Source organism: Conger conger, chromosome 2 (assembly GCF_963514075.1).
Source record: "Conger conger chromosome 2, fConCon1.1, whole genome shotgun sequence".
In the NCBI taxonomy this organism is placed as follows: domain Eukaryota; kingdom Metazoa; phylum Chordata; class Actinopteri; order Anguilliformes; family Congridae; genus Conger; species Conger conger.
The window spans coordinates 1,788,364-1,803,351 of record NC_083761.1 but is presented as its reverse complement, the minus strand read 5'-3'; the positions used below and the strand labels follow the sequence as shown (position 1 = coordinate 1,803,351).

At 47.3% G+C, this 14,988-nt stretch overlaps 2 protein-coding genes across 2 annotated transcripts in view; one reads left to right on the top strand and one right to left on the bottom strand.

Annotated features, from left to right (window-relative positions):
* pus10 (pseudouridine synthase 10) overlaps nt 1-435 on the top strand; it is a 19,969-nt gene extending 19,534 nt beyond the window's left edge. The window contains exon 18 of the mRNA XM_061233019.1: nt 1-435. This exon is cut by the window's left edge and continues 334 nt beyond it. The gene's annotated coding sequence lies outside the window, so the exon portion shown is untranslated.
* Nucleotides 436-2,782: 2,347 nt separating this feature from the next.
* Nucleotides 2,783-11,577, bottom strand: LOC133122814 (proto-oncogene c-Rel-like). Its single transcript, XM_061233015.1, has 10 exons — nt 11,483-11,577; nt 10,111-10,149; nt 9,020-9,159; nt 8,126-8,274; nt 7,215-7,306; nt 5,257-5,397; nt 4,509-4,613; nt 3,837-4,052; nt 3,360-3,422; nt 2,783-3,131 (listed from the first exon to the last, which is right to left on the bottom strand). Exons 1-10 carry the CDS (start codon nt 11,487-11,489, stop codon nt 3,043-3,045), a joined length of 1,041 nt encoding a protein of 346 aa, XP_061088999.1. The 5' UTR covers nt 11,490-11,577; the 3' UTR covers nt 2,783-3,042.
* Nucleotides 11,578-14,988: the final 3,411 nt, after the last annotated feature.

Here is a 14,988-nt window from a genome sequence, read left to right as displayed (position 1 = left end):
TACCATAGACGACTACATACCATAGCGGACTACCATAGATATCCCACCCACTCCTGCCTTACTTTCTATCCTCCCAGCCGGAGGTCTCTTGTCAGTGACAGGAATTTCTGGTGCTACGGAACAGAACCCCTGTTACCATGGTGTTGTGCTTACTGTAGTCACGCCTCTTAGCGAGCTTCGGTCAGATCGGAGTGTTTCTTCCTTAACGGCGCCGGGCGGTCAGTGTTGATAATGTGGAGCTGAACGGATGTGCCGGGCGTGTGGAATCGGCGGCCATGTCGGAGAGACTGACGGCGCTGTGTCTGCTTCACAAAATGGCCGCCACAGATTCCCAGCACTCCTGCTTTCACGTCGGCTTACCCGAGTAGGTATTATTATTATTATTTGTAAAATACGTGCAGAAACTTTTGGTTTTTTATGTTTGATTAAATAACATCAAAACCCAGCAAACCTGTGACTGGCCAGTTTTATTTTCTCCAGGAAATTAGTAGCTTATTTCTACATTATTACATTATTGGCATTTGGCAGACGCTCTTATCCAGAGCGACGTACAGTTGATTAGACTAAGCAGGAGACAATCCTCCCCTGGAGCAATGCAGGGGTAAGGGCCTTGCTCAAGGGCCCAACGGCTGTGCGGATCTTATTTTGGCTACACCAGGATTAGAACCACCGACCTTGCGTGTCCCAGTCATTTACCTTAACCACTATGCTACAGGCTGGCCCATGCCCCATTTCTACATGCATTTCAGTATTTGAAGGAATTATTGATTTGTTTTGTTTTCTGGTGTAATGTTACACCAGTGCACTTTTTCTTGTCCACACAAACAAATTCCAGTTTGTGTACGTTTTTTTAAAAGGTTCTGTGTGTTGCTTTTTATACATTATTATTTTACGAGTCCAGTTTTCTGCTGAACAGGTATGGTCCTTTATAATGTGTATATTTTATAGTGTATATTTTGAAATTGGATAAAAAATTGAAAAGAAATCTCACTTAAAACAATATAGCTTTATTGAGTGATAAGATATACAACAGAATAGAAAAAAACAGTACATTCAATAAGATCATTTGGTATGCAAGTACCATTAAATCAATACATTCATAGTTATGCGACAATATATTTGAGATGTCTAATTCTCTACAAAGCTGGAGAGAACCACGTGACGTTGTTGAAACACTGTGTGTTCCCCTGATGAGCTTGATCATTGATCTGATTGCAGTGGAGAGATTGGTGTCCGTTGCTAAACGGTTAACTCTGGTGTGTGAAACTGTCCTGTTTGTAAACTGGCACTCTTCACAGCTTCGAGCTGCATGCAGTCGTACAGTTTTAATCATGACATAGCCATTACTGAGGAATGCCAAATCCCTCTCGGTGTCCTTATTAGGAACAGAATTACATTTAAATCATCCATTTAAAACATGAGAAGAACAAGGGAACCTAAGTTATATGTTCCCACCATACACTCGATAACACTCAGAAAAACTATTAGAAAGCAGTCAAATATATCACTTGGAAATTTAGATAAAAAAATAAATTAAGTATATTACTGATTGACACTGATTAGCAATGTCGGTGAGCTGGTATTGGCCACAAACTGGCTAGCTGAAACAGGCCGAAAACGTTCCCTGAAACTGCAGCTGTACCTGTCTGTACAAGACCCTAAACATTCTGTTCATCCTGAGAAAACACCCCAACAACCCCGTCTTCAAACTCTTACTACAATAAACATACATATCTTGAAAACTTTTTTCTTAATTGTCTGGGAGGGGGGTGGCTTGAGTGCGCTTTCCCTCAAGGTAAGTGGAGACCGTCTTATAGACACAGTTTTAACAATAGCTGCCCCCGTTGACTGCGTTAACTGAACAGTTGTATCAATCAATCACGTACAGTAAATGAGGGCAGTTAAATTCAGTTTCGCGGGCAGTTGAGGACGATGCTCTACGGACCCGGGCCGGTTCCGGTCGCTGGTTACTCGCCGATGAACGACCAGTTAACGGCAGGTAAGGCCTGGCAGTGCTCCTCCAGGTCGATGCCGCCGGGGGAGAAAGCGATGTGCGACCTCACGCTGTCGAAGGCCGGGCGGTACCCGTTCTCCGGCCCGTTCTGCCACAGGGCCCCCAGCGCGCAGGGCGCCAGGGTGCAGTACGTCTGCGAGGCCTCGCCGGGGGCCGGGGCGGGGGCTCCCAGGGGCTCCTGCTTCAGCTGAAACTGACCCTGGAGGGGAGGCCTGGTGAAGTCGTGGAGGCCGTTCAGGCTGCCCTCCAGGTCCGCTTCCATCATCCCGGACGAGGCCCCGTTCAGCACGTCCTGCACCGCCGAGAGGCCCAGGCCGGGCCAGGGGGCCTGGGCCGCACACCCTGCGGCCGGGCGGTCCGCCCTGAGGAGGGGCGCGCGCTGGGCCTGGCCGCCGGAGCTCTGGAGGCCCGGGAGGCCGTGGAGGCCCCGGAGGTCGTCGCCCAGGCACTGCAGCAGGTCGGTCTCGGTGAGCAGGGGCATGCCTCCGTTGGCGTCGGCCCCGGGGTGGGGGGCCGGCGCGGGGGCGGGGGGCTGTGCGGCGTGGCCGTTGGCGGCGGACACGGGGACCACGCCCAGCGCCGCATGCGCGGGAAAGAGGCGGGGCACGATGTGGTTGATGGACACCGAGGCCGGTGATGTCATGGCGGGGGCGGGGGGGGCCGCTGCGGAACGTGCAGGCGGCTGGCGGAGGGGGCGGGACCATGGCGGACGTGTTCATGTTCGCGGTTTTCGCTTCTGAAAGGAAAGTAAAAATCTGCACTTGAAGGGTCCGTCGTTCCTGGCGACAACACAACGGCAAGAACAGGCCATTCAGCCCAGTATCTCCTTCACCTGTCACTAAGGTCTACCTGATGCTTAGTTTGCCTAAACGTTAAATGAGCCATCTGCTGTCTAGTGGATATGGTGCATGACTGGGCCCTTGAGCATGGCTCTTAATCCCGCATTGCTCCAGGGGGGATTGTCCCTTGCTTGGTCTAATCAACTGTAATTCGCTTTGGGAAAAAGCATCAGCTACATAACGAATTATTTACTTATAAGCGCAGAATTTCTGATTCCTACCTTGCTTGATGGAGTGGTTGATCCATGGCACAAGGCTGGGTCTGTTGAAGTTCACCCCTGCACAGAAACGGCATGAGTTACTCTCACTGCCATAAGTTGGGTAAAAACAGTGTGTTTGAGTGAGTTAGCGTGCATTAGCCATGCATTAGTGTGCGTTAGCCGTGTGTTAGTGTGTGTTAGCTGTGCGTTAGAGTGTGTTGCGTGCGTTCATGTGCGTTAGAGTGCGTCAGCATGTGTTAGTGTGAGTTTGAGTGCGTTAGCCGTGCGTTAGCGTTAGCTCCTCACCGCTGGAGAAGGACCTCATGATGTCCTCCAGCCTCCGTTTCTTCTCCTGGCAGCCGTGCGGATCTGTGGCGGGAAAAACACAGGAAACCACTGAATCTCACAATTTAAGGGGAAACAGACAAAACGGTTTTTTCTTCTTTTTTTTTTTAAGAATCGGGCATATTACATTCAGAAAAACATTCAAGGAAAATTTCAGTCCCAGACTGTCCCAGTCAGTTTGCTCTTTTCTCAGCTAGCAGGGTTAAAGCATTCCGTATAACTAACTCCGCTTCTCCTTTGTGACATAAGTGGGGTTTGCGCTGGTTGGCGGTAAAGGTTGCCGGTACTGCTAAAAAATATGGGACGTTAGAAGTACACTATTTTTACCGTATTGTTACCATTGACTGACACTGAAAGGGGAGGCCGAAACCCCAACACTCAACAAGACCAGACGATGGGCCTGAGGAGCGGAGCCCCTGATTGGCCGCCGGGCCTCACCTTTGTTGTCGGGCAGATAGCGGAACTCCATGGGCTCGCTGACCTGCTGGTCGGACGGCCGGCGGAGCTGCATCGCCACGGTGACGGGGGCGGTGACGGACACGTTGGCGTAGGGCGGAGTCTTGAACACGATGGCCACCTGGCGGTGCACGTCCGCCTGGGAGAAGCAGCCCTTGGCCTCCCAGCTCTGCGTCGAGAAGCGCACCTCGATGTCGTCTGGAACGAGCGAGCGAACGAATGAACGAGTGGACAAATGAACGAGTGAGCGAATGAACGAGTGAGCGAATGGACTGCATCTATATAAGCTGGGGGAGTCTGAATGAGTGAATGAGTAAGTGAATTGCATCTATATAAGCTGGGGGAGTCTGAATGAATGAATGAATGAATGAATGAATGAATGAGTGTCTGAATGTGTGGTATAAAAGATAGTGTCTTAAATAGGGGAGGCTGGGTATGTGGAATGAATCGATGAACTTAATGAAAAGGAATGACTTAATCCAACCTGCTGTATTTCATATTAATGATCTGTTTTAAAACGTATACCTCAAAAACAGGTAACCCGGCTTTAAGCCAAGTAATATTGACAAAAAAAAAACCAAAAAAAAAAACCCCAGTTGTGCAAGTGGACCCAGTGAAGTGAGGCTGAAGCAGCAGCTGTGTCGGGGTGCTCACCCTTCTGAACCTTGTCACATAAGAGGAAGACCTCGTCACCGCCCTTCACGGTCCCGCTGTTCCTGTTGACCCGGCAGATTCTCAGTTCGGCAGTCGTGGGCGCCCCTGCGAGATACAGTGCATACGTCAGGACATCCCCCACACCATCACTCCCTCGCCTCACTGCGGGGGCGGGGGCGGGGGGGGGGGGGGTTACATTTTTGAAAAGAACCTGTAGCTGAAGATCGTGCCCAGAGGAAGTGCCCATCGTGTAAAAAGTGAAAATGAAATGTGTGACTTCCTCTCTCAGCTCAGCGCTCACTTTCTGTATCTTCAACTCTTCTTGGGTCTCTCTCTCGCTTTCTCTATCTCTCGCTCTATCTCTTTCTCTCCATCTCTCGCTCTCTCTCTCTCTCTCTCTATCAGTACTTCCTCTAACCTGCTGTGTCGCCCCCATAGAGCCAGTGGCCACACAAAAACGGCAAGTTGTACACACACACACACACACACACACACACATACACACACACACACACACACACACACACTCACACACACACACACACTCACTCACACACTCACACACTCACACACTCACACACTCACACACTCACACACTCACACACTCACACACACACACACACACTCCGTGGATGAACGGGTGTGGAAAAGTGAGATGAAAAGAAGCAAGGGGTTCCTGCATCGAGCGACAGCAGACTGTGGAAGCCGTCACACGACCGGACTCCAGAGCTCGCGGGAGGGCACTCACGGTTGTCGTAGATGGGGTTGGAGACGATGGGGGTCAGGGCCAGGGTGTAGTCGCCCGACTCGTCCAGCAGGAAGACCTGGAAGCAGAGCCGCACCACGTTGGGGTCGTAGTCGTCCATCTGCAGCAGCTGGTCCTGGGGAACTGCACAACACAACCCAACAATGACCCAACGCATCAGTACACTCACTTCCATTTACCTGGCCTTAGTCTCTCCTCTGTTTTAGGATCTAAAGGCGTTTCAGGGGACAAAGAAGTGCTAAACGGTTCTAAAGTATTAAACGGTTCAAGAATCCCAAGCCTTGAGCAGGACTCCAGCGAACGCGTTTTGTGGTCTCACAATGCTCAAATGAGCCGGGGAACCTGGGTTTCAAATATCACGCGTGGTACGAGCAGATCCACCTGACGCACACGAACACACACACACACACTCGCACAAGCACAGATATGTGTGTGTATTTACGCTGTCTCCACCCACACACACTTTCACATTGTTTGAGGAGTTCCTCCTTTTACGCTTTGGCAGAAAGGCCACCCCGCCCCCACACAGCCCCCCCTCGGCCACACGGTGATGTCACCAGCGGGGGAGGCTCTGCCGTGGAAGGGGCCGCCGGGGGAAAAGATAAACGACAGAAAAAAACACTGCACCTGGTAGAGAGAGAGAGAGAGAGAGAGAGAGAGGGGGAGGGAGGGAGACGGAGAGAGAGAGAGGGGGAGGGAGGGAGAGAGAGAGAGAGGGGGAGGGGGAGGGAGAGAGAGAGGGGGAGGGAGAGAGAGGGACAGGGAGAGAGATAGAGAGCGAGATGGAGAGGGGGAGAGAGAGAGAGAGAGAGAGAGAGAGGGGGAGAGGGAGAGGGAGAAAAAGTTTTTTGAGAAAAAAGGTGAGAAACAAGGGGGCGGCTCAGCGAGAGAAAGAGTGTGAACGCAGGAGTGGGTGGTGGAGAGAGAGAGAGAGAAGGGGGGAGGAGGGGGAGGGGGAGAAGGAACACTGTCTTAACAGGTGAATATTTCTGTTTTTAATACAACGCTGCGGCCTCCAGGTTAATGCCAGGCTAGCGGTACCCTCCTGCACAGCCTCAGACCCTTCCTCCTGGTGGAGATCGCTGCAGGACTCTGCCGTTCATTACAGCTATGGAAACTGTGTGATTCATGTTTCTCAACCATTATTTTCCAAAACATTAAAACTGTCACTGCGACTATGACTAATATTAACAGCTACAGGTGACCCTGTTTCCGCCCCTCCCCCCCTCCCCCCCTCCCTGAAGGTCTGAAACCACACTGCATTGTTGGGAAATGACTGGTCTCTTGTATTAGTCAGGGTTATTGGGGCTGTTAGCCTCTGAACGCAGAGCTACTCTGTTTTGTTTATGAGTGACATCATTGCCCTCGCTCCCAGCTGGGATTGGCTGAGGGTTTACGGCACTGATTTGTGTACAGTTTCCCCACACAGACACAGGCACCTGGTAGCTTCACATACCTCCCAGTAATCATCACACGGACCATTGCACCTTACTGTACCTTACTGGAGTTTCTGTTTCTTCTGATATTTAGAAGCTGACATACTAATGTTTGGTGTCGTGACAGGTTTGCACTTTTTACACAAGGTCACCGGCCGTCAGGGGGTTGCCGGTTCTATCCCCGCCCTGGGTGTGTCTAAGTGTCCCTGAGCAAGACACCTAACCCCCAATTTCCCCTGACAAGCTGGTTGGTGCCTTGTTTGGCAGCCTATCACCGTTGGTGAGTGTGTGTGTGTGTGTGTGTGTGAGTGTGTATGTGTGAGTGGGTGAATGAGAGGCATAGCTGTAAAGCACTTTGGGTAAAGGCGCTATATAAATGTCATCCCTTTACCACTGAAGCCTGGGTGTCTGTCCCAGCAGCAGTAGCTGTGGACCTGAGAGTAGTGTCCCCCACACAGGCGAGAGGAGAAGGGGATTGAGGCTGAAAGTGGGGGAGTCTCTCACCGTTAAAGGGGTTGATGGAGCGAGCCACTCTCTGCATGATGGCGTCTTTCACCTCTCTCCTCTTCACACACTGGATCCCCAGGTTCTGAAAGCTACACAAAAACACACACCTGCTTCAGAAAAACACACACCTGGTTCACAAAAACACACACCTGGTTCACAAAAACACACACCTGCTTCAGTTCAGAGCTCACCACGAAACAACAGAAAGACACACCTGGTTCAGAGCTCACCCCGAAACAACAGAAAAACACACCTGGTTCAGAGCTCACCCCGAAACAACAGAAAGACACACCTGGTTCAGAGCTCACCATGAAACAACAGAAAGACACACCTGGTTCAGAGCTCACCATGAAACAACAGAAAGACACACCTGGTTCAGAGCTCACCCCGAAACAACAGAAAAACACACCTGGTTCAGAGCTCACCATGAAACAACAGAAAGACACACCTGGTTCAGAGCTCACCCCGAAACAACAGAAAGACACACCTGGTTCAGAGCTCACCATGAAACAACAGAAAGACACACCTGGTTCAGAGCTCACCCCGAAACAACAGAAAGACACACCTGGTTCAGAGCTCACCATGAAACAACAGAAAGACACACCTGGTTCAGAGCTCACCATGAAACAACAGAAAGACACACCTGGTTCAGAGCTCACCATGAAACAACAGAAAGACACACCTGGTTCAGAGCTCACCATGAAACAACAGAAAGACACACCTGGTTCAGAGCTCACCATGAAACAACAGAAAGACACACCTGGTTCAGAGCTCACCATGAAACAACAGAAAGACACACCTGGTTCAGAGCTCACCATGAAACAACAGAAAGACACACCTGGTTCAGAGCTCACCATGAAACAACAGAAAGACAGGCTGCGTTCATAAACGGCGGCGATCTCACTCACATGATGATGTTCCGCTCCGGGCCGAACTCCGCCTCGTAGTACCCGTCCTTGCAGTCTTTCCCCACGAGCTCGTGGGGGTGTGGCTTGTACGGCTCGCTCTTGGTCACCAGCGACACGCGAACCTTGCCCTGCCCGTAGACGTTTGAAATCTACAACAACAAAACAAAAATATAATTGGTAGGTTGTTTACATTTGGCATTCTCGTAGCACGTCTCCCAAAAACTCAGCACACCTGCGACCAGCCCTAAAAGTGTGCCTGTCTGTGTCTTAGTGAAGAATCTGGGGAATCATTACTATTTTTCCATGTTGCTTGTGTCTGACATTACAGTACAGCAATTTAACCTGCACTTTTATCCAAAGTGACTTACAGTTGATTAGACTAAGCAGGAGAGAATCCCCGCTGGAGCAATGTTGGGTTAAGGGCCTTGCTCAAGGGCCCAACAGCTGCACTGATTGATCAGTCATGTACCTTAACGTGGCACAGGAGAGTCACACAAAATGGCTGACGTGGCACAGGAGAGTCACACAAAATGGCTGACGTGGCACAGGAGAGTCACACAAAATGGCTGACGTGGCACAGGAGAGTCACACAAAATGGCTGACGTGGCACAGGAGAGTCACACAAAATGGCCGACGTGGCACAGGGGAGTCACACAAAATGGCCGACGTGGCACAGGAGAGTCACACAAAATGGCCGACGTGGCACAGGAGAGTCACACAAAATGGCCAACGTGGCACAGGAGAGTCACACAAAATGGCCGACGTGGCACAGGAGAGTCACACAAAATGGCCGACGTGGCACAGGGGAGTCACACAAAATGGCCAACGTGGCACAGGAGAGTCACACAAAATGGCCGACATGGCACAGAAGAGTCACACAAAACGGCCTCTGACCTGGACGCTGGGGAAGGTCCTGCTGTTCTCTGAGCTCCTCTCTCCGGGGATGCTGCCTGCAGACGGACCCTCGCACTTGTACCTGAAGCGCGTGCCCCTCTGTTTGGGCTGCTCCAGAATCCGCACCCGTGGCTCTCCCCCTATGCCAAACCAGGACAGGGAGAGGTGAGCGCTGACTGAAGCTCTTAACCCATTACGGCTTTTTAACCAACCCTGGAGATCTACCGTCCTGGTTGATCCTACAAGAGTATGTTTTCTCTCCAACCCTAACAAAGCACACCCCGCTCAACGTCTCCAGAAACAGGGGTGGGGACCACTGCTTTAACAGTGGGATCAGAATGCTCTTCAACTGATGTCACAATCACTACTGGTCACTGGAATCAAAGGAGTTCTAGAACACTGACTTTTGAACAAAAAAAAGAACAAAAAAAAACCTACTCTACTACATCGCTTCAGATGAAAATGCCTGCTAAATAAAATAAATAAAATGTGATGCAGTTCAGCTCATTTCACCTGGGACCGCAGTGGAGGAGCAGAGCCGGGTGCAGTGCCAGGTTTCAGTGACCCTGCACTCACCCTGACCACAACACACGTCACATCTTACACACGCTTTCATCCTCTCCCCTCATGCACAAACACGCCCGAGCACGCTCGGGAAGGCTGAGTCTGCAAGAACGCGTAAAATCTAGTCGTGAATCTAAAACTCAGGCCGTAAAACGTGCACAAATATAGCACCACGCTAAAAACCTGTTCTGGTGGAAGAGAATGACAGCCGTACCTGAGATGCGTTGGTACTGTTAACCCTTTTTGAATAGTAGGATTTTCTGGAATATATATATATATATATATATATATTTTTTTTTTTTTTCCAACATTCTAAGTCAATGTTCTAGAACTTGCATTTCAGCAGTGACTGTTGCATCACCAGTATCACATTTGTGATCGCACACCTTAACGGGGTAAAGGCACATTGCTGGAGTCTTGTAGCGGGTAAATCCCCCAGTTGTTTTATGTATATCAAGGCAGTCTCACAAGTCTGATGCAGGGCTAATTTAGTTTGAAAGCCACATCTTCATGCTGAGTTTACTGACCTGAGAAACGGGGACTCTGCAGCATGGGCCTGTATGTTACTGTTGGAGGGGAGGAAAAAAACAAAACAATAATAAATTAATAATTTCAGGCATTACTAACGCATAATTTTAGCTGTGATTATTAATGGAAAAAACTTTCCTTCATATTTTTATAGCCTGAGTTTGGAAAGAAGGCGCCAATATTAGAGCAAACAATAACTGACAACACTTGATGCCTCAGTAATATTGAGGTACCTGTAACCACTATGTAAAGGGACATTTAGCAATGGCAAATCTTTCATATATTTTATGATCTCATACAATTTAAAGGCTAATTATTGGTGGTGCCCCAGGCGTAACAATACACAAACAATAATACGCGACGGCCTGGAGGCATATACTATACATGACACTTTCACTCAACACGGCTCTGTGCTTTCCCACTCATTCTTCCCTACAACCGTAAACAGAGTAAAGGGTTGGATGCAGGTACACTCAAACGGACGGTATCGTTTTGTCCATAAGTCACGTTACAGTACTTTACTCGAAATACAATCTATATATTTGCTCTGATGCTCTCTAATGAACTAATAACATGACCTGCTCCGATCTAAATTCGAAAGTGATAGTAGCCTAATTCAATACCCATAGTTTAGTCCAGCTGGACTTTCGGGAAACTTGTGATTTTGCTAAATGAGTTTTGGAATTTTGCGACTTCCTCTTGTCGCAGAGATGACCGAGTAGTTCGACAAAGACACCCAAGCTCAAGATTCGGAACTCCTGGTTCAAAGACTCAGCTTGTAATGCAGCAGACATTAAAACCTCCGCCCCCGTCTCTCCTTTCACCCACGGCTAGCCTATATAATGTTCTTTCCGCGAGCAGTCATCTAACGGTTATAACCGTTGTCGTTTGCGTGAATGAAGTTCAAACAGGTATAAACAAACCTGTTGATTAAAGAGCTAGTTCAAACAATATAAACCGAAAGAAGACCATTCAAATAACTTGAAGCGGCTACAGGCGGATTCTGACAGTGACTGACGAAGCTAATATAACTGTCAAAATAAATGTAGGCTACTTCACAATGCAGACCGAGTCAACTGTATGTGAGCAAACAGTAAACATATAGCTACCAACATAAAGCCTATATCTCTAAAATAGATAGACCTAAAAGTAATAACAGCGCAGTTGCTTTGAATTAAACTGACAAAAAATACTATGCACAACCTGCACAAGGCGAAGGACGAAGAAATCCCAAACTACATTTGATAGGCAACTGCATTCTCTCTTGGCATCAGTAGAAACATGGCACATGCGGTCCAGCGTGTGCACCTCAACGAACAATACAGGTCCCGATAAAAATTAAAGCGGACGGCGCGTAACTTGGCTACTCACCGCTCATTCTGAAGACGCCGTCTATAGCAGAGTATGCGTTTTTTATCAATGACCGGTCTAGACTGAATCAGTGAAAGGTGATCTAGTCACTTTTAAGTTTTGACGCTCGCGGAATTCCCCCATACACTCCGCCCAATAATAAATAACTTCGCTCATTGGACGAGAGCCGCGAGCCACGTTTTAGTGCTGCAGTCCAGGAAAGCACCGTGCCTATAGGCCCGGGGTGCAAATCAGCTAGTGTTGTGATTGGTCGGAATGAAAACCTACATACTCTCGGCTCTCCACGGCATATGAATGGGCACCCTTGCTATAGGTTATGTTATCGTGCAAACAACACTGCAATCTATAAATCTGTAAATAATAGCGTGCTTAGGCTATGCACGAACAGGTGGATCTATGGGCTACTCCAATTCTTCATGGTTGTCCACGCCAATTATTGTGTTATATGTAACAGGTGAGACATTTGCCTGAGTCCGAGGTGGGATTTGAACCCCGGCCTCTCACTTGTCCAAATTATTTGTTGAACGAACGCGTTACCAGTCAGCTAAAGACGAACTCGCCCCTAGCCAAGGGCAACAACATTCTTTTGAATTTGAGGATTACGTCATCGGGGAGTGTTGTCACGATAACCTGCTACCAGCCTTCGCTTTCACTGCACGATCCGTGCTTACTAGCGAACTAGCTGAGCTAACCATGTTACATATAGTCAATGTTAAACTTGTTTGTAGGCTATTTTGCTATCAGTCACAAGTTATTTAGCCCTTTAACATAATTATTTGTGTTGTTTTTCGACTCTTAAGAGTCGTAAAGTGAATAGGCCTACTGGAAACTGTATTTTGATGAAATGCGCATGTCTTTCTCTCTTCGAAAGGACTGTTTATTGAGAGAACAGGTGCGAGTCAGGCGGTAAACCGCGCGCTGTGCTACCGGAAGCAGGTACAGATCAACACATTCAGATTCATGTGAATACTTTATAGAATTATATCTAAGGTTTAAAGACTTAGACTTAAATTATTTCATGTCTTACTTCACAAGTGCAAATAATTTAAGTAATTTGAGACCAGGATTCATTACCTTGACCGACAAAATGTATCTAATACTATCATTAAAATGGCACAGTTTGTTGCGATGATGATGATGTTTTGTATGCAAAATCAACGTCTGTTTTTTTGTTTTATTTACATATGCATTAGGCTACTCAAACATTCTTGGGTAATCCCCACAACATTCGCACGCCCACAGACTACAGGGAATGTCCCAGACCAAATGTAACACTGCTAATGTTTCATCTATTTTTCTAACGAATAACATACATTCGACCATTTAGAATAACCGATATAAGTTTTCATTCATACGAATTCCACTTAAACTCCTATCTGAAGATACGCGAATAAATGCTGGTTAATATGCCAAGCCTACATTTAGAAGATTTTCTCTTTAGGTTTTGTTTCTGATACCTCGCTTTTCGCGAAAGAAAGAAACCAGCAGTTATGTTATGAAGTGGGGTTGCCATTTAGCGTCACGTCAACAGTTTGGGCATTTCTTGGGGACGAACAGCACATCCATTTTACTTTCGTAACTCGTGGAATACATTTCACAGTCAAAGGATTGGCCAGTGAAATTGTTTTGAATTGTTTTTAAACTCCACGTTGGCAAGGAGTGATTTTAGTGTCTTTTAATTCCCGTGGATGTGGAATGCTGATTGATTATTGCTTGTGGATGGAGGGATCAGGAACAGTATAAAACGTATAGTCGCGCGAAAAAACTGATTATGCCATTTTATTTTTTAATCAATGACACATATTAACTTACAGAACCTGTACAGAACATCTCATGTCACTAATGAGTAGCCTACATAATCCTAAAAGTTATCATGAGCATACAAACAAACAAATAACACACACACGCTGCATATGTTATGCTCTCCTGTCTTCTGTGCTAGCTACACCAGACCAGACTAACCCACTTTCCACCTGCGGCTGCTGTCAACCTAATTTCTCCTACAACATAACTCTCACTAAAGAGATGTGAAAACAAGGCGGGGGGGGGGGGGATCATTAATGAACTGGATATCAGGAAGTCTCAGAGGTCTGACAGCAAATGTTCACTGGAGTCACTAGTCCATACAGGTGAAGAAAACCTCTCCGAACAGTGTTGGCGGAAAATACAATCTTCACATCGTATTTCTCGGCTAAGGTCCGAGTAGCATTCTCTTCCTGGTCCTTCGCCAAGCACAACAGAATCGCACGCTGTCACTGAACTTCACACGAACAAATACCTGAGCAACAATTTGTGTAAAACTAGTTCTAAATGTCATCTGCAGGAGGAATAGAAAAGACTCCTGGAATTGTAATAATTTTTTAAAAATATTTTTAAATGGGTTTTAAAAAACAAACAAAAACAAAACATAAACATCTATGAAACATCCATTTTCTCAAACAGAAAGAATGGATTTGAAGAGCCTGTTCTTTGCATTTGCTTTTGACAGTGCTTCCTTCTTTGGTTGCTCAATGGTATGTTTATATTATGTATATACAGTCAGGTCCACAATTATTAACACCCTTGATACATTTGCACAGAAATCCTGTAAACTAAAACAGAATACAGTGGTGATGAGTTCAGAAGTGTGTTGCATAGTTAAACATGTGATGTTGGAAGAATAAAACCCATGTCATCCTATAAGAAAGAGATGGCACCTCACAGTTATGATGGAGATGTGCTTGAAGGCCGAGGGTACTGAAGCCAGGCCTAGCGTGTTGAAAGCGGCTGCGCTGCAAACTTTGTTTCAGTTGCTTTCCCGCTGGCTGGCGTGACGTTTGATTGATTTTGATAGACTTTTCTCTAGTGAAGTTCTTTGACCTGGGCGAGGTTCCTGCACTGTACCGACTTTCCGTGATTCCGCTGAGAGAAGCCGGGTCCTTGGGAATTGGATTTGGGAATATCTTCTAAATCGGATGAAAGAGAATCAAAGAGAGGCTGAATATTATTGTTTTTGTGAAACTTGCCACCCTCGTTAGGTTTTGAATATTCTTGAACCAACTGCTCAAGGTTACTCCTAAATCTGTTTTGTGAAGGAACAGCGTGGAAGGGACATGTGGTGAAGAAACATGTGGTTAAGGGACATGTGGTGAAGGGACATGTGGTTAAGGCTCATCTTCGTTTTGAAAGTTTGTTGTTCCCGAGCTGCAGACAAGTGCTCTGTGTCTCTCTGAGGAGCATTTTAGACAGCTCTGAGATCTGTTGGGTCAGCTCTGGGCATTTAAGAAGATTGTTTTGCCAATCTGCATCTGCGTGTTTGCATGTCTCAGTGGGTGAGAGTGAGGAGATTTTACACAGTTACTGCATTTAAGGGGTATGCAACTGAATATTAGACTTCATTGCTCTGATAGTTATGTTCTGTTAACAGTTCTGTTAAATACTATTAAATAAAAGCTGAATATGTATAATAATAATACATTCACTATCCTAACCCGCTTATCCTGAACAGGATACCCGGACGAAACCCA